A 27,528-nucleotide genomic window follows, 5' to 3' on the forward strand; every position below is an offset into this window, starting at 1 on the left:
AGTATCTATAGATGTATTATGTCGCTCTATTTCATTGTGAATCTGTCATTGTTGGATTGAAAAAAATTAGGTCCACATTTTCTTAACTTCAATCTCGTTTCATTTAGTTCTCTTCGATGCTTATTTCCATTTTTATGAGAATGTAAATCCGTGAAAGGATTTTGTGAATTACGTTCTGATTATTTTTTTATTTTAAAAAATCACATGAATGTGAAATCAACAAATCTTTTTTTCTTTTTTGTTCTTCTAATTTTCTTTGTTCTTCCGGATGTTTTGTACTAGTGAAGTACTACATGTGAATGAAACATCTTACGCCTATAAATAAAGAGCATGTTTAGATACCAGTTAAAAATTCATTCAACGGAAAAAAAAAAAAAAAAACGTTTTCTTAAGCATAAATATAGAAGTAACATGAGTGTTGCTTTTGAAAAAACGAGTTTGTTATGAGAACGGAGTCATCTATTAAGTAGAAGTAACAAAGTGTTTGTGCCTTACGACACTAGCACAAACTCGTGTTATTAGTATTGGTTGATTAGATTTCAAAATGAAATGTTATTTTTAAACAATTCATTCAATAATTTGTACAATAATTTTTTGTGTGTGTCTATTTCTCGTGTATAGCATTTATTAATAACATAATGATGAAAAGAGATAGACACAAAAAATTGATTAATATTGTGTGAATTGATGAATGAATTATTGTACATATTGATATAACACACCTCATGTTAAAAATAGTCAGCATTTGGTTGTGGACGAGTTCTCTCTTGATGGAAAAATGTAATCTTATTATTTATTTACTTTGGATAAATTATTCTCATTTCTTGAATTTGATTTTTCTTACACCGATATTTTTTTCATTTTTAAATTTACAGAGCTTAACAAGGGAATCTGAGGGGGGGGATAAAGAAATTTTCAGTTTTTCAAGATAGAATTTTACAGCTCAAGGAAAATTCATATAAACTGTCAATTATAAAAATGCAAAGATTAAAGTAAATACGTAAGAAATGGCAGCATTATAGTTTTGGCCATCATCACAAGAAGTAAGGAATCGAACTTTGACTAAAGAAGCCATTGAAAAAATTCACAGTTACAATGTGTCAGAATTGTTACTCCTTGAACAAACTTTTCTCTGTTTCCTGCATTTTAATGTGTACCGTTTCTGTTCTACACATTTCTTTTCTGATGCAAAAGAATTGATTTGGCAACCTAAATCTTTTGCTGTGATCCGAAATTTGAGGCAATCATTCTCCAACCTTCAAAACCAATTGAAAAATGTAACCAAATCAGCATAAAGACTCCTTAAGCAAAATTTGAAAAAATGATAAAACGTATAACATACTACTTATACTATAAATTGAATGACAAGCATCAATTTCCTCACTTATCCACTGTATAATAAAGGTTAAAGCATAAAGCAAGTTTTTAAACTATTTGAAAAAATTTAACTAGGTCCTTAAACTAAAAAGAATTAAGTCCATGGGGTTCTAAGGTTGGCCGGTGAAAGAAGAATGAAAGAGCAAGAAATGGTAGTATTTTCTTACTAACAAAAATTAATAACATTTATAAAAAAAAAAGTCTCTAAAATTAGTTTATGATAACTTGAAACCCCAAAAAAATAACAATTTGTGACGATTTTACTAACTTCCTGAATCTAATTACAAAATCTAATTACAAAAGTTCTAGAAGATTGAGGATTTAATTACAAATATATTTACATAAAGAGCCTAACTATAAATTCTCAAATAGTACGTTCAAGGACCTTCTGATGTATTAAACATTTATCCTAAGCAGTAGAAACTAAAATACTAGTTAAATAAAAATTATCACCTGTTTAATAGGAGATAAATGTTGGAAGATTTACAACGTGAATATGGTTTATCAGAAGTGGAACCCAACAAATGATCGCTTTCAGAATAATTTACTCTTATGTTTTGCTTAAAGCTTGAGTAAAGATGAAAAGAAATTATCCAAAAAATTTGTCACACATGACTCACATAGATATTCCTATTTGCGTGTACTAAGATACAAACAAAAAGAAAAATTAATTAACAGATGAAGCTATCACATATTTTCGGAGTAAAAGCAAATACAATTATAGATTATACAAACAAAAAAAGCGTAGACTATGCCACTTGCAACAAACACGTGCATCAACAAGAACGTAAAATTAAGAGTGTTTCGAGAAAACAATATGATTTTTCCTTTACTAATTTATAAAAATGCCATATTTTTTATTTCTTCCCTAAAGATTTGTACAAGCAATTAAAAGACTGCTTTGAAAGTACTGTTTATATCATTTTCTGTATATAACAAGAAATAAACTGATACTTTAATGATTATCATAAAAAAAGTTAAACACAACATTATCTAATAATAAAAAATGTTTATGTTCAATACTTTTTGAAAAGAATCATATAATTGCAGAAAATTATACCTACCTCTTTATACATGCATCAAACAGTTACAACCAATGCCCGTCGCAATCTCCCTTTATTCTTCTGCTTCTTTTGTTTGGCACGTTCAAAGGACGTCCTGCATGATATCAGGGCCGTGTTTAGAAATTTCAGGGCCTAAGACAATTTAAAGATATTTAATCTAATATTAAACATTAATTTTTGGAGCTGCAAAATTATTTATTAATGTTTTATATAATTAAGTAATAATTCTAATATTTTATTCTCATTAAATAGTTAAAGTCCATTCAATATTTTACAACATTGTTAATCTCAAATAAAATTTAAGCAATTTCATATTTTCTCAAAAATAGAACCATAGTTTGATTATTTTTCTTCTTTTCTTAATTGTCCATTTTACTTATTAGTTGTAGTCACACATTATTATTATCTCTTAAATGCTTAACACATATATTTTTGAGATTTTAAAATAGTATTATACTAACAGCTTAAATTTAAGCCTACGACATGCTAATGGACCTAATTAAGGTGCTAAAAGGGGCCTTGTTATTAAATAATAAACACTTAATTTTTAAGGGGTGCCTAAGCCACTTGCCTAAGTTACCTTACTGCTAACACGGCCCTGCATGATGTTAATAATGTGGAATATTATACAAAACAGTGACAGAAAATGATGTCCATTAATGATAGTAACATAAATTGAAGCCTCCATTAATTGATATTTTGTGGCATAAAAAATTATATATTAGATTTTCATTAAAATTTCCATCAGATGCATTGACATGTTGTTCTTTTGATTTGTACATGTGATTTATTTATATGTAACTTCATCTTATACAACTACTTCCGTAGTCAAATTTGTTATGATTTTTTAAGACTTAATTTTAATTTCTTTGACTACAACATCTGAGTGGAGTTAAAAAACAAAACAAAAAAAAACAAAGCTCATATAGAATTACACATTATCTAAATCTAAATTTATAATTATTTTGAAATATAACTGTTAATTTCAATGCAATGTTAGTGTAAAAAAATTTCATGGACTAGTTTCTCTCAAACGTATGCATAACAACTCATCCCATTATACAAAAGATAATGGGTCAAATTCAAATTCATGATCCATATAAAACTCACAGAAGAAAATATTAAAGAATTATAATATATTTTAAAATATTAAAATTATTTTGCTCTATAAAATCAATGTACTATTTATTAAATAAATGAAACAATAATTAACAAAAGTCATTTACATTACCTGCAACTTACGCTCCAAGAAGGATGCGACTGATTTTTCTTACTTTCAGGCAATGCCACATACTTCTTCCAATCCTCAAGCAAAATTTTGAGATCATTGACTTTGTTTTCTAAACCAACACAACAATTGGCATGCATTGTTGAGACCTTGTTGAAGTCCTCTGCATGCTGGCAAAACCCTCCAAAATAACTAGTGCTAAGGAACCTAACCTTCAGCTTCATGTTGGAAACGAAGGAGTCCTTTTTTATCTTGTTGAGCACATCCTGGTCATGCAACTTTGGGTAGGCATTCCTAGAGTTGAACCAGAACTTGTAGAACAAAATAGTTCGTTTATTCGATTTCACATAATTAAACCCTCCATTTGGATGGTTGTTTAAGTCATAGGAATTGCCATTGAAAAAATCACAAGCTATTTGGAAATCTGTGTCTTTGTAAAATTGTTTGAAAGGATCTCTAAGCCACATTATATCAGTATCCTGCAAAGGGAAACAAAAATATAAAATATTGAATGAGTTTGATTTTTATTTCAAAAGTTAACAAAATTATCACACATGACAATTTTTTGATTGGTTGACAATGTAAAAACTCTTTACTATGTCAATGCATATATTATTCAACTTTGAATCTAAATTCTTGTAGTCTTTGTTTGTGGTTGTGTGTGTGAAATTTGAATACTTTAAGAAGCTACTTTGCAAACAAAAATGTATATATATACCGTGAACACAAAGTTGTACCCCATATCAAGGACTGTACCAAGGAATTCAATTCTTCTCCACATCATGTGTAGGTAGTCTGCTGTCATGAAAAATGCTTCACCGGTGAAATTGTCACCTTTAGTCTCAACTTGGTAACAATGCTTGTGCAAAGCAAGGCAACGAGCATGTGCCTTTTGGTCCCAAGTTATTACCACCAAGTGATTCAAAAACTTTTTTGTCTGGTTCCCTAGGCGAAAACTCTCAAGAAAGAGGTCAAATATGGAACCTGGCTCTGCCCATGCATCATTTAGAGTTGTGATTATCACTGTCTTATCCTTCATACATGCGTTTCTAAGGACACTCGCTAGCTTTGGATCATATCCAACCTGATGCATAAAAGCAAAGACTTACATCAAACACTTGGTAACCCAAGTTCACATTTCACAGAAGAATTTTATCAAACACATGATAGGGATGATGAGTCAAGAAGATAAAACAATCGAATCCCTTCCTACTTTCTAGAATACAGAGGCATCAAAGTTCAACAAGTCACATAATCTAAAATTTATGTAATAATCCACAATGGTTAGGAAAACATCCTAAAACAAAAAGTGGGCAAAAATGTGCATGCAAGACATCAAATAGGAATTGAATATACCATATGTGCTAATGGGGACATAAGCAAATCTAAGTAACAAAATGCTCCCCTCCATTTGCACATATAACCACAAAACTAGTGGCATATATGACTAATTTGGGTGAAAGTTGTACACAAATTCTACATTGCCAGTGACCTCCAACCTCTCACTATTATGCAAGTATCCAACTATAGAATAGTAGCCGACAGTGTGAAATTATAACAATACCATTATTTATCATGGCATTCACAAAAGAATAATATCTAAAAAGGGAATTGCATCCCTTTATTCCCTTCCCACTTACTAGTATGTATCAATAATGAATAATCAAACAATTGGCTTGTAGCCACTATGGATCACAATGCCCCTTTTACCTAAAAATGCAATTAAGATTTTGCCTACTATGGTCAATTTAATCCTTAGCTGTTTAGTAAGTTTCACTTTCACATACATAAATGAGAAAATTGGGCATGATCAACACTTTTTTCTGCTTAAAATTTTTATTTCCATCAAATCAATTAATTGGTAATCTTTATAATCTTAATTAATCAATAATAACAGTAGTCAACCATGAGCCCACATTGGGACAACCACGTGTCTGATGGCCACTATCTGGGCACATGGTTCACCAATATTGTCACAACGTGCAATATTACGACCTTGGAAAAATAAATAAAATTAACAATAATAATAATAATAAAGTATAAACATTAATTAACTAAAATATAGTTAAGTCTTAAATGCAACAATATTATTTGTGGAGTCAGACGTAACGGATTAAGTATTGAAGTCTGATGTGGCTAGCTTAAATCACGAAACAGAAGGTCAATTTCAATAGTTGAAGTATATCAATGGTTTTTCATTAATTATTGAGTCTGTTCAATGTGTCATTTCGCATTTATTGACCATAAAATAAAAAGAAGTTTGCTTCTTTTTTTTTTGTTGAATCGAAAAAGAAGTTTTCTAATTGAAATATTATTGCTAGTTTGGATTTTTTTCTTTAAAAAAAATGTTTTAAAACTTTACGTTACTCTAAAACCCACCTTGGTTATTTTTTTCTTTCAAAAGATATTTCTTAAAATATTTCAGTTTCTTTTAAAACTGATTTTCTTCAGTCAAACAAAAATATGAAACTGATTTTCTAGTAGAAGACATAAACAATTTGACTATAGCTGTTATTTTTCTGAGATCATAGTAACGCCCTAGAGTTCAAATATACTATTTTTTCTATGAACTGATTTTTTTAATAAAAGAATATTTCTTTTAAATACTTAAAATCAATTCTAAGAGTTTACGGTAACAAAACTGTTGAATCATGGAATACAGTGAGCACTAATATATTTTCTTTTATACTACTTCCATCTCATATTAAATATCCGTTTGAGTATTTCAGTCTGTCGTAATACTAAAAGAGTTTAATTTTTATGTAAGTTAAAAAATTATATTATCAATAAATTAGATAATCATTTAATATATGACTTTTAAGCTATTATTAAAAAAATTATCATACATGAACAAAAATTATTTTTTTATTAAGAAGGAGACTGAAATTTTATAATTGAATGACAAGACTTACAATCTCACTATGTTAAAAATGATAATTTTTTACCAATAATATCTCCATTTTTTGTTATCTCACCAAAAATACATAATTGAATCTACATATATATTTTGAGTCTTTTAATAATAATAATTTTGTCAAAAATCATTTTTCCTTTAATTAATCATTTTTAAAGTGTATATTACAATAAGAAAATAATACTATAATTCGACACTGTGACTATCTTAAGCGCTTAACAAAAAAAGAAAGTGTCAAAATGGTGTAAAACTACTAGTTTGAGTGCATTAATTATTGCGCATCCTATAATCTGTCAGACAGCAGAACCAAAATTCCCATTGGTATATCTGAATTTCAAGAGATATTTTCTAGAGAGAAAGAGAAAAAGGGGACAGTTCGCACAAATTTATTAATCAATTAATTTCATCAATGTTCAAACGCCCAAGTTTAGTCCTTTAAAACTATGTAAAATACCAACAAACACCCCTCCCAAGTATAAGTTGAAATAATTTTAAGTAACCTTTATATTAGATTAACAAAATTGTGAGTTTTATTACTAATAACTTACTTTCATAATTAAAGCATCAAACAGAAAATTACAGGCATAGGAGAGAGAAAAGACGAGTTTTTTTCAATAAATAAAAAATTGCACAAATAATACAAGTTAAAAATTATTTATCTAAGTCATATAAATTAATCATTGTTCATGAGAAATTGATTCTCCCAAAACTAATTCCTCACCTTCACTTTCTTTCTTTATTTATTTTTATACGTTGAGAAGTCGGTTCTTAAAGAATCTTGATTTCAAAATGGGTTAAGAATCGATTTCTGAATGAGTCAAATTATTTATTTTCAATTTTATATTTATTTTTAAAAGAAAATATTTCTTTTTTCTTTTTTTAAGAATTTTTTATTTCCTTTTAATTTTTAATTTTATGATTTATATATTTAAAAAAATAGTTGTAGGAATTAGTTAATTCTTTTAAAATTGTTATGGAGGTGAATTTTTTGTATTGTTTGTTCATGATGTTTTATTGATCGAATAACAATGTAATCTCATAAATATAAATTGTGGGCTAAATATAAATTTTATTAACAACAAATTAATTTTAATTTTTTTATATAAAGATTAAAATATTTTAAAAAAATGAAAATGACAAGTAAATGGATATTTAGTTTAGAAAAAAAATATTTTAATCATACAATAGTTTTGTTTTATTTTTCATTTTATTTTCATTTAAAAATTATAGATGTAGTGTTATTTACATCATTGAAGAAAAAAAATATAAAAAAGCATAAATAAATATCATAATCTTTCATGTGTTAACATGATTAAAGTAGAGAATCTTAAAAAAAAGAAACAATAAAATTCTAATGATGAAATGAAAGTTAAAAAAACATAAGTATATATAATTAATAAAATGAAAATACAAAGAATTTTCGCTCTCGATAAAATGAATAAAAAATATGCAAAAAATTAACTACAACATCTGCCAAATAATATTTTTAAATGATAAATATATACAATTAATAAAACAATTTTTTAAAACAAATAAAACAAACTAATATAAAAACGTATAAAAAATGAACTTAAGAAATTAATTCTTAGAAAACCTATTTTTTAAATGAGTTTAAAAATGAAATTTTGTTCCTGAATAAAAACAAAATAAAAGTAGTTAAGAAATCAGTTCTTAGAAAATCGGTTTCTCAATAATATATATTTAATTTTTTTTAAATATATAAATCATAAAAATGAAAATTAAAAGGAGATAAACAAAACATTCTTAAAAAAGATAAGTTAAATAGTTTAAAAACAAAATAAATAAATCTAAAATTAAAAAATATATATTTGATCTATTGAGAAATCAATTCCTAAAATAAGTGAAGGTGAGAAATCAATTTGAGGTTTAGGGATGGTAAATAATTTTTAACTTATATTATTTGTGTAATTTCACCATAAAGAGTATAAATAATTTTTAACTTATATTATTTGTGTAATTTTAGCATAAATAGTGATTTATGTCAAAAGAGTGGTTTATATCATTGTGGTAAATAATTTTTAACTTATATTATTTGCACAATTTTTTAATTTTTTATGAAATAAAAAACTCGAGAAAAGACTCATTCACAAATTACAAATTCAAAAGATGACAAACTTTTTTAATTAGTAAGAAACTTTAGGCATGATGAGGTCCACTGAATGAGATGCATGTCCAATCAGCAACGGTAAAATATTTAGAAGAAGCCCCCACACGCCACTACCCATTTTTTGGTCCCCTTTTCCTTTATCAGTTACAAATCCATGAACCTTCTTCTTACGTATCTTTCTTTCTAAGAATCTCAGAATTTGCAAATAATAATATATACAAGTTAGTCTAAAAAATGGTTGAGTTGTGATTTTAACTTTCACACCATGATCTAAGCCAAGTTAACAAAAAGGGTTATCTTTTCACTTGATCAATTATGCCACTATTAGATAGCAATTTTAGGAAAAGAAACAAAAAGAATGAAATAGTGAGCTCCACTCAGAGAACAAATGGCATAACACAACCTAACTGCATAAGCATTCCAAAAGCATAATTCTTTAGTTCATGTTTGGCATGGAGAATAACTCAAATTGACCCACAAAACAAAAAAGTATGATCAACCCAATCACAAGGCAAGCTTGAACAGCTAGAGCATAAAATAATTAAAAAAGTATCCAAATCCAATATTAAGAAATTCAACTTTTTTTTATTGGTTTGCAAGAAAAATAAGCATCCAAAATCCAAAACACCCCCAAAATTCACTCCTTTCATTCTCCTCCATTCACCACCACTAATTCCAATTGCAAAACACACAACTTGGCACAAACATAGAGAGAGAAGCAGAGAGAGAGAGAGAGAGAGAGAGAGAGAGAGAAAGAAACTCACTTTTGCTGACTCATCAATATAGTAATGTGAGAAGCCAGGGAATCCAAAGGGAGAGGCAGTGTTATAGAGAAACATCCACAACACAGCAAACCCAACAAGGAACATGGTGAGTTGCATAGCCCTTCTGGCCCAAAGGTGGCTGCCACCGGAGCTCCACGGCTTGATGCCATCGCCGGCAGCGGTACCGGCGGTGGTGTCTTTCATTGGTTGAATAGCTCAATTGGGGTGGCAAAATTGGTCTCTTTGACTTCTTGAGAAGAAGACTATATCTATTCTATATATATATATATGCACAAACTATGATGTGTCTTTGAATATCTTTGGTTTCTTCACCAACAAAACAGCACCATGTATATATATGTGTGTGTGTTTGGAAGTATTTACGAAAAATTAAGGATTTTCCAAAGTTGTGTTTGTTTTTCGACACTTTTTGTAGTCACATGATTTTACGAGGTGGGAGGTGATCGTGTGTGGGACGAGAAACAAAGGGGTTTGAAAAGAAACAGTTTCGAATGCATTATTAACTGTGCACTGTGAATGTGATGAAGGGTGCGACAAGAGAGAGACATTGGAGAAGGAGGAGTGCTAGTGTGAGACTGGTCAGTGATCAAGTTGCAAAAGAAACTTACTAAATAATATATTTGTTTTTATGAGTTATAGAAATTTATTAAAAAATCATATAAATATAATTATACGAGTGAAATTTATTAAATAAAAAGCGAAAGTCACACATATGCTAGAATGTTGACTAACATATTTTTGTCTTAATAAAATTGGAATCGAATGTTTTAAGTAAGATTTTTAATTCAAATCTTATTAAAAAAATATATGATTAAAAGATAAGACTGATGCTAAAATATTTCAACAAAGATTTCAAACAATAATATGATAAAAAAAATATTACAATTAGAGGTGCCGAAGAATATAATAGAGGTAGAAATGAAGGCATATTATCCCAATTGCAGAAGTAAGTGCAAGAGCGGCCTAAGAATAAAGTAATTACACTTCAAATTTTAGATTCATCAATAAAAAAAATATTTATTATTACATTAGTTTTTATAAAATAAAAATTCATATATGTTAACAAAATAATCACATATATATTGATAAAAAAAACTCAACATAGAACTCTCCTATTTAAAGTAAAAGAAAAATTAAAATTTATTTTAAGCCCTTATTTATTATTGGGTCAACCTGAGTAAGATGTTTTTGAAACTCAAGATAACTAGTTTTATTAAATAATTATAATTTAATAAGTTAATTTTTTAATTATCAATTAATTTTTTAACTTTTAAATTTAAAGTTAATTTTTTAACTTTTAATTAATTTTATCGAACATAACATAATATTATTTTTATGATTTTGTTAAAGATGATTATTAAAATATGAATAAATGAAAGGAGTTTTTATTAAATTACGGTGAAAATGTATTGATAATATAAATATTATGGACAGATTTGATCACAGCTTGAGGTTAGATATTTGTGGTTCTTAATAAATTTCACTTTGTTGTTAAAAAAATAAATGTTATACTTTTAATAATTTTTAATTTTTTCAATATCATTCTAAAGATCACAAAACCATTGTTTCTATATTATTCTGAAAAAAATTGAAATAATTATTAACCCATATATTTGATCTTGTTATGATCCATGTATGACATAACCAAACTGTTGACTTGTATCTCTGTTTAACCTTCTTTTAATAAATTCACTTATTTTGTCGATTAAAAAAATTATTAACCCATATATTATAAATCATCGTCCTCATTTTTTTATGTAAAGATATTTTTTATTACTGGTATTTCAGTTTTCCATTATTTATTTTATATAACTAAAATTTATAATAAATAAACATATCTAAATATATAAATCATATTATAATTAAAATTTGTAATTATTAATATTTTTGTACTTATAAATTATATTTTAAATTTATGATAAATAATTTATATTGTGATATATTATGTTTTTAATTATTGATCATTTATTTTAAAAGTATCAAAATTTAAGTTAGAACTAAAAATATTAAAAAAAAATAGACTGAAAAAAGATAAAATGTTAATATAAATATTTCAGGTGATATTAAAAGTATAACATAATATATCAAATCCATAATAAAAATATGTTTGAACTTTGAAGATAAAATATATATTTAAAATTTGTTTTGATATTCAGTTAGAACTTGTTAAAGAGTTTAATTGCTTGATATTAGAAGCATAGGAAGTATATCATTAAGAGTGTATTTTTCAAGATAAAATATATATTTAAAATTGATTTTTGATATTCAATTATTCGATTGATATTAGAAGTAAAAAAAATAAAAATACACCAAATGTATGTTAGGAAAGTGAAATCCATCCCTTCTTCATGAAAGAGAGTAGAGTATTCAAGTGAGTGAGAATGAATGTGAAAGAGAGTGAAGAGGTTAGAACAATAAGAGCACCTATAGACTTATACGTTTATATAAATAATAACTAATATGTATTTCAAGTTACTTTAAAAGAATTGTTTCTAATCCGTACTCTTCATTTTTATTTTCATCTAATAGATAAAGTTTACTTATTCATTAAAATTTAAAATCATTAAATTAAAAGAAAATGAATAGCAGACTAGATAGTAACTCTTTTAACTTCTTCCCTTTATATTCTTTTTTAATTTAATAGTTCTAAAAAGTAACTCATTTATGATCATTAGATTAAAAAAATTAAGAGTGAAGATGAAAAGAATTATTTTAGAGGGTTTGTTTGGATAAGTTTATCCAAAAAAATACATTTAGGGGAAAATAAGAAGAATAAAAAGAAAATGAGTTTTTCTATAAGCATTTAATGTACAAGCTAATCTATAAAGTTTTTTTCGTCTTTTAGATAGGTTATATCATAAATCATATATATATATATATATATATATATATATATATATATATAATTTTATATTAGTCCAAAATTATTTAATATGATGATCAAAATTAATCAAAATTAATGTAACATATATTTTTAAAAATATATTAAAATATAAATTATTGGCTTACATTATTATTATTCTTTAAATTTAACAAAATTTAACATAAACACTTAAGATAATATAAAATAATTTGTCGATTAGATTGACAAAATTCAACATGAACGATTAAAATTTAATGTAATATGACTACTTAAAAAGTTGTGTGAGTTTTTTAAAAAAAATTATGTGACTTTTTAACATTAAATCTTAATCATCCATATATAATTATACGATGATCTAAATTTAATCATTTCACTCTCATATAAAAATATTTTCTCCTATATAAGATATTTTCTCTATATAAATTAAATCTTATTTATTAACTTAAATATGAATACATTATTAGGGAAAAAATTTAAAAGGAGAATATTTTAATTTTTTTATGTCCTTGGTCTTTCCTTACAAATTCTTAAAACAAAGAGGAGTAATAAAACAAAAAAACAAAAAAGATGATCCGGCCCCCCGGTAAAGGTCAATAATTCATGTTTCTTTTTTAACACAATATTAATCCATTGAAGGCACCTTGTTAAGGTGGAATATTCCGCAGTTACCATTTATTTTTTTGTGCTCAATATTAAATATTAAATAAGATACGTACAACTATTGACATAAGTAATATAAGTTTGTGTCTTTTAAATAAATGATTGAAAATTTGAATGTTAATTAATTCTTAAATATGAAATAAATGATGTTAAAAAAAGATATCTAACTTATTTATCCTGATGATAGAATGATTAATTATCACTTCCAATAACTATGACTTGGTATGAATAACATGCCGAGAAATGTACATAAAATGGAAAAGTATTATGTTGACTAGTGATTGGGTAGTTTTATTTTAGTTTCTTCTGTGTCTGGTCAGGTGCTATCTAAAGGTGTCACATTCGGGGTGGTCCTTTTCTAGGAAGAAACTTTAGCCGTCTGCATGACTCTTCTGTTACACAATTCTTTTGTCCAAACCTCAGTGCTCCAATTTGAATTTACTACAACAGTTGAGTCTAAAGACTAAAATCTTTGTGGCTTGGAGGAAATTTTATTATCAATAGTATAAGGTGAGAAATCAATAGTGCTGATATCCTTATTATTATTTTTGATTTACCACTATTTATTTTTTATAAATGAAAACAGATATTATTTATTTAAGTTTATTTCTTTTATATATTGTATGAAACACTACAAAATTATTAAAAATAAAGTATTCCTTTGACTATGATAGAATAATTTGAATGATGAAATGCTTTTAATAACATGTTAGATAAAATAAACTTGGGGAAAACCTTTACTATTACTCTTAAATTTCTAATCCCTGATTACTTGCCTAGTGTCAATTTATTATACAGTGTCTAGGAAAATAATATTTTTTTATTTAATTCACAATAAACAATTTTTCTATGCACAAATGTATCTCATTATTATACACATTTATTTAAATTTTTTGAAATAATAATATAATTATTTTAAAATGAAACTCAAACTACACTGTCTACTAACTAAAAATTCTTGATATAACATCACCTTTTTTTCTTTTGCTAAAATAAGATATCTTTGTAGTGGAAACTAATAAGACTAGTCATTTCCAAAAGTTGAAATTGAAGAACAACTCTTTTTTTCACTAGTGTTGTTCCATTTACATAATTATAAATGAAACCTTTATTATTATTACATGCTTTTTTTAATGAACCCAAAATACTAACTGTATGATATTTTGTTTTGTTTTTTAACTGAAGATAGATTAATTGTTTTTTTATTAGTAGATAGATTAATTAGTTTATATGTATATAGACCAGCCCAAAGGCATGTGATCGTAACAACATAATGTGTCATATGGTATATATGGTTGGAAAAAAAAATGTGGCTTGTAATGTGAATTAAAAATCTTATTGCTAGATATATTATGATACACTATATCAAACAAAATGACACTATGAAAGAAACGCATACATAATAAACACAGAAGGACAATGTATAAATTTTGGCCTCACACGGCAAATACTGGCCAATATGAAGCCTCTTCTTGGTGGTTCTTGGAAGGAGACAGGCAGCCAACACTTTTTTTTTTCCATCCAACTTCTTTAATTGAAGTAATTAGTTCACTTCATAAAATAAAATAAACAATTTTAATTATTAATAATATTATATAATTATCAATAATAATTAATGATTTTCTCAATCATCAATAACTGAGAAAATTATTTATAATGAAATAAGTAGAAGAAGAAAAGAGATAGAGAGAGATAGATGGAGAAAAAAATGAAGTGAAAGAATGGCATATAAATATAAAAATATTGATATTTGCAGTGTATATAAGCGTTTCAATTTACACAAGCTTTTTTTTTGTGTGCGTGTGTGTGTGTGAATACAATTTGCATAAGCTGTTTCTTTTTCTTATTATATTTTATTTATAATTTTCAGGGTATCCAGTAAAAGCGGACTTGAATCAAATATGTAGACAACTTGTTCCAGACGAATTTATTTTTTTTTTACTATTAGGGATGCGTTTGATTAAGAGGATAAAAAAAAGATAATTTTTTGAATTAAATTAATATATAAAACATGTGAGTCTCGCGTAAAAGTATAAAATTTCTCTCTATTATTATTTTAATCTTCCAACAAACACAACTTTAATTATCCTTATTCTTCCTCTGTCTTTGATTATGTGTGTTTTTTTCTTTTCATTATTATTTTTGGTACTTTTATGGAATAAAATATTATGAATATGGATATTTAGGCTTTTTTTTTTACTTTTTTTTCTATCAGATTACTTATCAGATTTTCCTCCTTCCATTTTTCACAGCAAAATTGAGATATAAAAAAGAAAAATAATTATATATCAATATTATAAATTTATTTTAAATAATCATCCAACTATATATCATAAATTTATTGATTTTTAAAATAATATCTTAAAGTAATTTGAGTGATGTGTGATTAAATGATAATATAAAATTAATTTATATTCTCCAAATATATAAATTAAACTCATATAGAAAACCAAATATATATTAGGGAGTGGGTATTACATACATTTTAGAATTTATCCCTTGTATATTACTAGATACAATTTTTTCAGACATTTTATTGTATAAAAAGTCATGTTATAAAATTAAACATTAATCAAAGGCTTATAGTAATATTATTTTATAAACAAACTAATTAACAGACTTTGACATCGTTTGATTCAACTATTGCATCAACCTTACCATGTATATATTCCTTTGTAGTTGTGATCAGTATATTCTTATAGACAAACCAAGTAGAATTAGTCTAGTATTAGAGGGTCCAAATAGTTTAATTAAGGTTTTAGATTTAAACTATACTATTATTATTGTACACATAACAATATATTCTTACAGATATTATGACTCGTTTCTCCGTTATTGTCGAAATTTTGAATTTTTTTTTTTCAAAGAATATATTTTACTAGTAGTCATGCGTAATGGCAACGGACGATTTTTTTCAATAGCGTGAACTTAACATAGTTTTTTAAAAAAAATAAACACACAATTAAAAATCAAAATTTAGTCAACATGTGTAAAAAAACATAAAATTCAGCACAAATTGAATTAAAAAAATACCAATATGCCTAATCACAGTTCAAATCCCTTTATTTATATCCCAAACGTATCTTCTACTTGAATCTGCATTGGTTTTGACGAGAAAGTTTCCAAATAAAATATAATCAATTAGCATAAATTATAATTTTCATAGAGCTAGTCAGAGACCGCGAAATCCACACTAGGAAAGTTTAATAAAAAAAAAAGTTTGAAGGAATATAAGTTTAATAATTATAAAATGTGAAAAAGTTAATTTATCTATTTTCCACATCACATGTCTTGGATGTGAAATTATCTTTAAGAACCAAATTTATAAATGTTGAGTGATTGTGATTGAAAACGTAGTTAGCAATTAATCTCCAGAACGGCTAAACGCACTCAATTTGCCCATTTGACTTTCAAGTAAACAGTCTTTCTTCCGTTTCAAAATAATAGTGGTACTAAATTGTAAGAAAAATAATAAATACATAAAAAAATAATTTTATATATATCACCATTAATTTATTTATATATTTTAGTATTTATCACTAATATTATTAAAAAAATATAAATAAAAAATTAATTAATATTATATTAAAAAATTAAAATGATAATTGAGACAGTTATTTTATATACGACAAATCGATAATTATAATGTGACATAGCAAGTAGTAGCAATTAAGGTCAGGCAAAAAGAGTTATTATTACGTCTTGCATTAATATCTATGAACAATTCACGCAATAAATTTTGCTGGTCAACTTTTAACATCTATAAAAAAAAGTAGTAGTACTCAATATACTATAATAAAAACAATGTTAAAATAGTAAGTATTATAAAATACAGCGTATAATAAATACTCCTATAAAAAGTAAAACACGCCGTATATCAATCCAATATAGTACAGTAATAATTTAACATTAAAATATTTATAAAAAAAAAAAAACAATACTTTCTCCGTCCTATTATAACTAACGTATAAAAAAATATTTTAAAATAATTTTTATTTTATTTTTTATGTAACATTATTATTTTTATTTATATCTCTTATAATATCAATAATAAATAATAAAATATATAAATAAATTAATGGTGATATAAAATTAATAATTTTTATTTATTTATTATTTTTTATTGATTTATATAAAATAACCTAAAAATGACAATTATTTTATTACGGAAGTAGTAACAAAATAAACCTTATCTAACAAATTCAATATTTTGAAGTATAAGCCAGAATAATAAAATAAATATTATAAATAATATAATCATTAAAATAAATAGTGTAATATAAAAAATATTCCAATAATAATAATAAAATAAAATAAATTTATCCTGTATCGTTATCAATAAAAAGGCAAAAATAAGAAATTCTATTTTATTTACACATAAAAACAAAGGGAAAAAATAATAAAATCTTACCTTATGAACAGAAGAAGATGAAAAAATATGCATATTATCTTATATGAAAATATAAAAAAGAAAATCTAATCAATATTATATTTTCTTTTTTTAGAAGAGTAAATATTATATTTTCAAGACAAGGGAATAAATAAAAAATAAATAAAACTAAAAGCTGACATTTTAAAAGCTGATATTTTAAAAAATTATCAAATATTTTTTTTAACTAATTAAAAAAATAAAAAATTAACTAAAATATTTTGTCAAATATAATATATAATCTACCGAACATAATCATAGTCAACCATACTTAGTTACAAGCTTATTTTTTGGCAGGTTAAAACAAGAGAAACCAAAATGGGTTAGTAAAATTGCTAACTGATAAGTAATGGAAAAGCTATTCTATTTCTACTCTTAATTCTACAACTAAAAGAAGTAAAAATAACATATTGATAGAGGGATATAATATATTTATAACAATTTTTTTCTAGAACCTATCTAGATAATATATTTATTGATTACTATTAAAAGAGAAATTAATACTAAGGATGAGCTTAAAAGTGCATATCACTATTAATATTCTATTCAGCAACAATAAATACTTTGTAACATTTGTAACAGTAACTTTGTCCCAACCCATTTAAAAAAATCGATTAAACAGGTTGGCCCAATTGACCCAATTGACCAAGATCCATGGTTCCGAAAACAAATGTCATATTTTTTTATTGGTAAATATTAGTTATTAGTATTATTAATTTTTGTTAGTAGAATAAATAAATATCATATTTTATTACATTTTTTTTTCATTCAAATAAACCTACACACTGCACGAGTATGACATCTCGTTATTCCCATAATATAACAGTATCTATTTAAAATAATCATGAATTTTTTATATCTGCAGTATAATTTGCAAATTTTGGACGAGAGAAAAGACGAGACATACTGAAACATGATGAAATAATTCATATAAAATAGAATTTGTAAAGTTTTGAATTCACGTGCCACTAATTCCAACGTGCAACATTGAAATGGCACTTTTTATTTGTCACTGAAATCGTTCACAGGTACAACAAGATTGAAATACAAATTTTTTAAAAAAAGGTATACAAATGAGTTAAAATAAAAATCACGTCGTCAACATTTGATTGTAATTCCATCATTGCTCCCTTGTGAACAGACGATCCAAATTCTTCAACAAGTAATGAATGGCGCACAAAAAAGAAATTATGGAGACCAACCAACGTAATCCAAATAAACCACCACCACCACCACTTTGTTCAGAAGTAGCTGTTCTCGCACTCACACCTTCACCACTGCAATGCAAATGGAAAGCTCTTAAGGGTCTTAGACAAATTTCTTTCTCATTCAGATCAATCAATATAATTACTCAGTTGTTACCATTAACAAATAATACATACATTACCGGTGTAAAGGTATTTTATAATATTATTCAATCACAAATAATCATGTATGATAAGTTTAATGAGTTTTAAAATAATTACTTTAAAAGTCATATCAAAAATGATTTTTGATTGATTGATATTGTAAAAAGTTTTACATTGATAATACATGCTAATAAACTCGATATTCAATCATGATTCTTATTTTTTTTTCTTTGATTTATATGCAAAGCTAGAGTAAAAATAAAATATTCATTTGGTGTTCAATTTTTAGTTTGACACACGAGGTAGTTACATGCATTAAATGACTTACCTTGTGGTTGGATGATCTTTAATTTTTGGTGTTGCTGCTGCTGTTAATAGGGTTAGTGGAGCTCCAACTATCCCATGTTCAGAAACTTTTTTAGGCCTTGCTTTTGCTGCTGGTCTTCTGGATGGAGCTGGAGCAGAAGGCTTTGGCATTTGTGTTGGATCTTGGGGTCTCTCACTAGGAATAGGTACCTGTTTTGCCTGCAATACAATAAAAGGTTTCCAAAGTTGTTTTTTTTATTGAATTTGAACTACAAGTACAACCAATCAAAAGCTCAAGGATGTGCTAAAATAATAATAATAATAAAGTTTGTTGTAAAAAGTTATGTTCATATTATCTTGAACTCTTGATTGGCTGTATTTGTACCTATAGAAATTAGAAAGTATGTAGTGTTGCTCTTGAATTTGTGACAAAGGAAGGAATACCATTCACCAAACTTACCAAGTTCCTGAATTGAAGGTTATAGAACATATGGTTGTATCTCTCCTTTGCCAACTTTTGCTCCTTGTTCAATCTTTTCCAAAAGCCATAAATTGATCCCATATTCAAGACTTTTTTTGCATATATCTTCCATGTATAGCTGCAAGGGAAACCCAAGAATCATATTAAGAAATTCAACCATGAATGCAGTTAAAAGTAGCAACACTTGTTAGTTATTAAGAATTACCATTCATTGATACGCTGAAGACCGGCTTTTGACATTCTGTTCCAATGCTCAGAATCAATCTTGCACTTTTCAAAGAAGTCAGCAATCTTGTCACTTGATTCATCTCCATTGTAAGGATCAATATGAAAGCCTGAGACCTCATCAACTATAATTTCAGCTGGTCCTCCTTGATTTGTTGCAAAAGTAGGTAGTCCACAGTTCATAGCCTCAATGACTGTGAGACCAAAGGCCTCATACAATGCTGGTTGCACAAAAGCTCCCTTTGAATCTGAAATGCACCGGTACAGCTCACTGTTGCGGTAGCGATCGGTTTGAGCTGCAATCCATCTGAATTGTCCCTTGAGATTGTACTCCTTCATCAAGAAATGCATCTTCTTGATCTCCTCAGTTTCTTCTCTGTCTTTGGATTTGGCTGGATTGAAGAATCCTCCAACAACCACAAGGTTCACCAAGCTCCTCAGCCTCTTGTTTCTTGCATACCACTCAACTAGGCCACTAAGGTTCTTCACTTTGTCAAGCCTAGCCATGGAGAAGATGATTGGTTTCTTCATGTCTTCCAAAAATCCTCTGAGTCCAAAACACATTATAGTTTGAATTAGGCCATCGCAATGAAATGACACACTTTCATTACTAAAAAACAAATTGATGATTGAGCAAAGTGCAATGAAACTCACATGTGCTCTTCATTGTCATCCTTACTAAAAAGTAGTTCTTCAATGGCAGGATGAAATGCGATCAATCGCTGCTCTTTCTCTGTGGAAGGGAAGTAGACAGATTGATCAGCTCCAGGTGCAGCAATGTTGAACTTTGGATCAAACACGTTGATACCAGAGACTGCGCGACAAAGTCCAGGCATGGTGAATGCAGTGTGTGTTTCATACTGTCCCGGCTTTTGCTTGCTGATGATACAAAAGAGTGAAATGTTACCCTCATGTTTATCTTGACCATAGGATGCTTACTTGGCATGTAAGAATATCAATATGTCACTCACAATAAAAAATTAAAAAAAGGCATACCTTCCAGCAATCTCTTGGTATGTACTAGTTATGATGAAATCAGCTGCATTCATTGAGATTATGTCAGCTGTGAACTGACATGAGAAGTGGTACTTTTCATCAAACGCCATCCATTTGGCGTCGGAGTCCTCATATTTGGTCTTCTCCAAAGCATGAGCAATGGTTGCCTTCATTTGTTATGGGTAGAAGTTTTAGTTCAAAGTGCTGATGGGAAAAGAATGTGCATAGATAAGCTAGGAGATTAAAATGAACCTGAGTCACTCCAAGTTTAGAAGCCATTAAGGATGACACCAAGTTTCCATCAGTGTAATTTCCAATTATGAGGTCAGGCTTGTCTTCCATGAGCTCAAGAATCTTGGCAGTAGCATCCTGTTGATGATTAAAGAAATATATGAATAAAAAGAGACACATAAGCACGCGTTTTATGTTCTGTTATTCTTTTATTCTTCTCACTCTTCTCTTATATGGAAAATGGGAGATATGATTGAGAACATGCCTGTGAAAATCTTTCTAAATAAGGGTAGATATCAAAACGGGAGACCCATTGGTGAAGCATTCCCTTGTCTGTATAGAAAGGGACCCTGAGAATGTTGGAGTGCTTAGTGTGGGTGACAGGTTCTAGTTCTTGGTTACATGTGGTCCCTTTGGCATCTGGTATGAGACGAGTTACCTGTGCATGGAACATTAGTTCAAAGCCTCTAGAAGAATGATGAAAATAAGATATGTGATGACTAATGGCTTTTACTTTTTGAAGCATAGTTTGTATTTTTTGTATTAGTAGTTAGTACTTAGTAAGTAGCCTACCACAAGAATCTGAGGCTTCACATCGAGGCCTTGTAGCTCAATCTTATGGAGTAGCTCCTCCTCTAAGGCCCTTACTTGATCAAGAATATATACCACCTGTTAGAACAAAAGAAGAAATAAACAGCCTCAGCCTCAGCCTCATTGAAGTTAATTAAAGAGTAGTGTTACACAACCAGAAGAAGAAAAATAGTAATACTTTTGACAATGTTCAGCTATATTCAAGAGTGATGGTTAGACAAAATAGCATGGAGAGGACTACTCATACATCCAAATGTCAATGAGCTTAGCATGCCAATTCATTTATTCAAAAATTTCAGGAACAAAGTTTTTTGAGTATCTAACTTTTTCTTATATCCAATCATTGAAGAGGAGGAATTCCCACCTGGCCTCCAGTGTCTGGCAATCCAAGGACATCTGCTTGGCCAAAGTATCCATGAATGGAGAGGATAACTATGTTGAACATATTTGGAAGCCTGCTGAAAAGTGATTCCAATTTCACTGGATCTGCAGATTCTAGTACCTCGGAGAGCAATTTCATTGTCTCTTTAACTCTTCCTGCAGTGTTGCCCCAACCTTTATCAAATCCCCATTCCTTGAACCTGCAGACAGTAATAGGAGATTTTCAATTATGAAAATAGTTTTTTCGCTTGCTCATATGGTTCCTCAGGCAAACTGAAGAAAAAAAGTAAGAAACAATCAGAAGTAGATAACTATATTATTTAAGATCCTAGCTTAAGAAAGATAAAATTATAATAATGCTAATTCATGATTATCTTTAAAATAAACCAGCCTATGGATACAATAGGAATCTTCAAATGAAATTCATTAGTACTTTAAAGACATCATCAGATTAGACTTTCTTAACCTTTTTTTTTCCAATCTTTTCATGTGTATTTACTCACTGTTATCAAAATGGAGGATAAAGTAAAAGAGTTAGATGTTGACCTGTCCTCAAATTTCTGGTATGGTGTGTCTTTGTGGAGTGCAGATACATATGCTTCAGCCACTTTCAGTGCTTGCTGAAGCTTTGGCATGGTGTTCAAGGTGTCTTTGATCATAAGATTCTGCACATTGATAAAAGAAATATGCAGTCACTGATGTTAAACACTGCTTTTCCAGTATTACAAAGTCATTTTTTTATTGCTTTTTCATGTGTATACATTTCAATCATTTGATACTATCATCCAGGCTTTTTATTTACCTCTCCTTGATAGTTAAGGCTCAATAAGTAATCCAGCAAAGGATTTATGTTTTGGGAGCTCTCACTCAACCTTGAGGTCAAGATCTTGGTTGTAAAGTTTAGTCCATTCCCAATAGAAGAAGAAAGAACCATGCGAGGGGTGGAGAAATCAATAGCCCCAAAGTCTAGCTCCAAAGCATTTTCATCATTTGCCCTGCACATTCAAGTCTGTTCAGCATTTGCACTAACCATTGGCACAAACAAAACACAACATGGCTAGCCAAAGGGTAATAATGTAAATGAGCGGAGATATAAGACTGGTTGGATGGTTAAGAAGGAAGGAAAGGAGATAAAGGTGGCAGGTTGGATCCCTCCTGATAACAAAAAATCTAACAATCTAACAATTAACATTTGCCGAAAAAAAAAATAATAATGTGAATGAGCTTCAGAGAGAACCACTTACCATTTCTCATCAAATATCATTTCCTTGTACTTCAAGTATTCTACAGCCTCAATACCTTCTACTTGCAAATCATCTGCATTCACTTTAATATATTCCCAGAAGCCAGGATTAGGCCTCACTGCAAAAGCAATATATGGGGGAACAACAGCTGCTTCCTGAACACAATTCCAATTTGATCCATAAGTCATATTATTCTCTTGAAGCCCGTGTTTGAGTCTCTCTATAGAGACAAACTCTTAGCTATGAAATGAACAAAAACTGTACCTGAGTGCAACTGAAGATGTAACCCAACATGCCATCTAAAAGCTTTTTCCTCTCAACTTTATCTTCAACTGTTTTCTCCGCATCATCCATTACATGCTGCTGTTTCATTAACCTTTTCCCACTTGCAACAAACCTGTTTTACATTTTTCCACCCATATAAAAACCTTATGGAAATGAAAGAGCCAAAGTGTGGAATACAAAAAATATGAAACTCATTTGAGTATGACCATGAACTATTGACATAGGTGATAGGACAAAACTAATACAATTTTGTAGGTGCTTTTGATATTGTTCTCCGATCAGAATTGGAGCTTTACCTTAATAATCTATGTTAACTTCTAATCCAACTTTTATTATACAATTAAGTTATCGAGGTGAAATTTTGATTGAAGAACAATACTAACATAGACATATATATAGTACCTGGCAAAGCATCTCTTCATATGGAACCGGCTTTGCTTCAAGGCTTCTGGCATGCTATCTGTGATTGAATCTGATCTCTTCAAGGCAGAGTTTGAGGCAGTAGAAGCCATTTGAGGGCCAGTGACTATAAGATAATAGTAATAATTTGTGTTGAATTAAGAAAGGGTAGTTTTGAGCATGTTGTTTTGGAGGGTGTGGAGAGAGTATTTATATATATTGGATTTATTTGAATAATCAGAAAGAATGAATGTTGGTTATCATTTGTCTGAAAGTAAGAGTGGAAGCAAGAAAAGAATATGTGAAATGTTAAGGATGGAGGAGAAAGCAATATATTGTGTCGTTTGATTTAAAAGTGGAGGCAAAGAATGTTTAAGGAACATGAAGTTGTTCTATGAGGTAATATCATTGTTCTTTTCTTTATTCCAACTCAAATTGCACACGTTGTTATTGAGCGCTTTTCTGAATTCTGACTAATATATTACTACTATTATTTATATAATGCATATTATTATCGTATAAAATCAATTGCGTATACGTGTGTACACACTACACAGGGAGTTAGAAAACACTACTTAATTTAAATAAAATTTTACACTATCGTCTAGTTATATATTATTATAAGGAAAAAGTTTATTGACATTTATAACAATTTTTATATTAAAAATATTTTTTTATTTATTGACATTGACATAATAAAAATCCTTACACTGCTCCTCAAAAAAAAAAATCTTTTACACTACGGTAGATAAAAATTAAACACAAAATTACTATGCGTAATAAAAATATGTTTAAGCGTTAACAGTAATGATATACTAATAATATACATGTGACTACCGCAGCTGGATAATTTAATATTGTTTTAATTTTTTTCAGTCAATTGTATGAAGATACTACTAACTACGAGAATACTAGTAAATTGGCAGCTTTAAAGACCAATATATAATTCTAATTATCATCTTATTTAAAAGGTTCAACTATTCGCTTGGTCTTTATTGTTATTAAAAGTTACTAAACTAAATTGTTTCCTAATTAGATTGGATTCCTAAACTATGAATGGATCTATTTGAAGGATACCTTAGAGTATTGAAACTGACAGAAAATAATTTACAAAATAAGAGATAAATATAGTCATTTCTTAGATATTTAATAATTAATTAATCATTATATATAAATTGAACAGTGTCTGATGGCATGGCATGTCTTAGCACAAGACTTGAAGCTAGGGGCTATCCCCTTACTGCACTTTTGTTCTCTCTTCTCCACCATTTTCACTTTGATCATGTGATCTCTCATACAATGAGTACGGTCAAGTTGGACAACCGTTAAAGATCTCATATTTAAAGTTGTACAAAACTTTTTATTTAGTCTATATATGAATTAAATTTCTATATAATAATATAATTTAATAATGTCAACATGAGTCGTCCGAAGAATTGTTTTTATTAAGTTGGATTATAAAATCTAAAGATAGATAAGTTATGAACATAAAAAAAAATATGCTCTCACGTCCAGTCAAGCAATGAAGTAATCTTGAAGTAGTAGCGGTGTGGGTGAGTGTGTTAGGTAGTGAGAGACGTAACAATGTATAAGAAAGGATCATAAGGAGAGGTGAGATCTACTCTCTTTTTTTTATGAGAAGGTGAGGTCTACTCATATGAGAAAGGCCTCAAGCTTTTGATAGGACAAAACAGGTCACCAATTAGAAAAGTTACCATGTATTGCACCAAAAAAAAAAAATCAAACAAACAAACAGGAAAGATAAAATTGATCATGTGATTAGGGGTGGGCAAGGATTAGATTTTTAAGAATCTAATCCATATTTATTTAAATGGATTGGATCTTAAATCTACATTCATATTTTTTTTAAATAGTTTGGATTTAAGATCCAATCCATTTCAATAGATATGGATTTAATCATATCCACTTAAATGTTATAAGGATTTTTTATTTTTTTTTTATAAATTTTAGTAATTAAACGCTAAAAAGTAAAAACGTAACACTTGTTCATTTAAGAGTTTTTTTTAACCAACCTTGATCAAGATTATTTTTTATTGATCTCAGTTAGGGTATTTTCGGCCTACCTCAACTAAGGCAATTTGAGCTAACATTAGCCCAAACATTTTTAAATCAATGTCAACTAGAACTATTTTTTGACTAACGTCAATCAGTGATTTTTTGGTCGACGTCAATCAAGGAAGTTTTTGGTTGATCTTAGGTAAAGTTATTTTTTTGTTGAAGTCAGTTAGGGTTTTTACTCAATGTCGGTTGATAATATCTTTTGGCCGACATCGATTAGGGGTTTTCAATCAACGTTGACCGTGACTGGTTTTTGGTAAACGTTGGTTAGGATTTTTCTAACCAACATCAGTAAGGTTTTTTTTGGTCGATGACAATCGTTGATATTTTTTGGCCAAAATTAGTCGAGCCTATATTTTGGTCAATGTTGACTAGGTTTCTTTTTTTACGCTGGTTGAAACTATTTTTTGTTGGCGTCAGCTAGGGTTTGTTGGCCAACATCGACCATGACTATTTCTTTTGGTCGGCGCTAGCTAGGGATATTTTTTGTTGACATCAACTAGGATTTTTTCGATCAACGTCAATTAGAGGAATATTTTGGTCGACGTTAGCTAGGTTTTTTTACTAATGTCGATCAATGATGTTTTCGGTCGATGTCGACCAAAAAAATCCTAACCAACATCTTCAAAAAATGTCTTCTCTAATATCGACCAAAAAATCTCTAGTCGATGTCAGTCAAAAAACCTACCTGATGTCGACAAAAAAATAATCTCGATAGAGATCAGCAAAAAAAAACCCTAGCTGGTGTTTACCAAAAAATAACATCGACTGATGTTGGGTAGAAAAACTTTGGACGACATCGGCCAAAAAATAGTTTCGACCAATGTTGGTCAAAAAAACCCTTACTGACATTAACAAAAAAATAATCTCAACCGATGACGGCTTAAGAACATCATCAATTAACGTTGTCCAAAATAACTCTAAACGAGATTAACTAAAAAATAGCTCCTACCAAAGTTAGTCAAAAAAATCTAGCCATCATCGTCCCAAAAATTGATTGGATTTAAAAATCCAAACAAATATCCAATACATATCCAATTAATTGAATTGGATTTAAAATCCAAAAAATTAGATTTGGATATAAAATCAAACCATTTAAATAGATTTAAAGTGAATTATATTGGATTAGATATAAATTGATTTTATATATTTGGATTTTTTTTCACAGCCCTACATGTGGTGTAAAATTTATGCAAATGCATGCAATATACAATTGAAGACACAAATTATGTTTTTAACATAGCACAAAATAAATAACGAGGTGAAGACCCAAAATTGATTAACCGTACGTACGTGTATATAGCAAGGCCCCTTAGTAGGAGTTCCACTTGCCTTTTCGTTCAGTTATTGGAGGAGAATGAAAGGAGAGTCATGGAGATGGATGTGACAAGAAGAAAAGCAGAAGCAATGAAACCCCGAATTAAAATCTTGTAGTTTGTAAACTTAAAATCATCTGAACCTCTAGTATGGTTGTTGATGAACTTCTTTAATTTCACACAATGCAAAACCAGCT

General features: G+C 28.3%; 2 protein-coding genes across 3 annotated transcripts; both read right to left on the reverse strand.

Moving 5' to 3' along the window:
- Positions 1 to 898: 898 nt before the first annotated feature.
- LOC114367043 (uncharacterized protein At4g15970-like) lies at positions 899 to 10,078 on the reverse strand. Of its 2 annotated transcripts, none has more exons than XM_028324127.1 (5): positions 9,476 to 10,078; positions 4,388 to 4,753; positions 3,673 to 4,148; positions 2,442 to 2,535; positions 899 to 1,256 (listed from the first exon to the last, which is right to left on the reverse strand). In XM_028324127.1, the coding sequence occupies exons 1-4, from the start codon at positions 9,677 to 9,679 to the stop codon at positions 2,457 to 2,459; spliced, it is 1,125 nt and encodes a 374-aa protein (XP_028179928.1). In that variant the 5' UTR covers positions 9,680 to 10,078; the 3' UTR covers positions 899 to 1,256; positions 2,442 to 2,456. The 2 variants fall into 2 exon arrangements, with proteins under 2 accessions (XP_028179928.1, XP_028179929.1); XM_028324128.1 differs by lacking the exon at positions 9,476 to 10,078 and adding an exon at positions 5,026 to 5,213.
- An 8,274-nt stretch (positions 10,079 to 18,352) lies between these two features.
- LOC114425696 (sucrose synthase 7-like) lies at positions 18,353 to 24,130 on the reverse strand. Its single transcript, XM_028392644.1, has 15 exons — positions 23,940 to 24,130; positions 23,517 to 23,649; positions 23,253 to 23,407; positions 22,811 to 23,003; positions 22,555 to 22,673; positions 21,992 to 22,208; positions 21,610 to 21,705; positions 21,302 to 21,475; positions 21,058 to 21,174; positions 20,806 to 20,972; positions 20,464 to 20,688; positions 19,790 to 20,356; positions 19,564 to 19,702; positions 19,126 to 19,322; positions 18,353 to 18,725 (listed from the first exon to the last, which is right to left on the reverse strand). The coding sequence occupies exons 1-15, from the start codon at positions 24,047 to 24,049 to the stop codon at positions 18,569 to 18,571; spliced, it is 2,766 nt and encodes a 921-aa protein (XP_028248445.1). The 5' UTR covers positions 24,050 to 24,130; the 3' UTR covers positions 18,353 to 18,568.
- Between the last annotated feature and the right edge of the window lie 3,398 nt (positions 24,131 to 27,528).

This window comes from Glycine soja, chromosome 9, assembly GCF_004193775.1.
Source record: "Glycine soja cultivar W05 chromosome 9, ASM419377v2, whole genome shotgun sequence".
Taxonomy (NCBI): domain Eukaryota; kingdom Viridiplantae; phylum Streptophyta; class Magnoliopsida; order Fabales; family Fabaceae; genus Glycine; species Glycine soja.

Bases quoted from the DNA above. Each gene is read 5' to 3' on its own strand.
- LOC114367043 (XM_028324127.1), bottom strand. From the start codon at position 9,679: ATGAAAGACACCACCGCCGGTACCGCTGCCGGCGATGGCATCAAGCCG. The intron at 4,149-4,387 runs GTATATATATAC...TTCCCTTTGCAG, and splicing joins GGTACAACTTTGTGTTCACG to GATACTGATATAATGTGGCT. The intron at 2,536-3,672 runs GTAATGTAAATG...GATATCATGCAG, and splicing joins TCTTGGAGCGTAAGTTGCAG to GACGTCCTTTGAACGTGCCA.
- LOC114425696 (XM_028392644.1), bottom strand. From the start codon at position 24,049: ATGGCTTCTACTGCCTCAAACTCTGCCTTGAAGAGATCAGATTCAATC. The intron at 19,703-19,789 runs GTAATTCTTAAT...TTTCCCTTGCAG, and splicing joins CTTCAGCGTATCAATGAATG to CTATACATGGAAGATATATG. The intron at 18,726-19,125 runs GTAAGTCATTTA...TTTGCATTGCAG, and splicing joins AAAGATCATCCAACCACAAG to TGGTGAAGGTGTGAGTGCGA.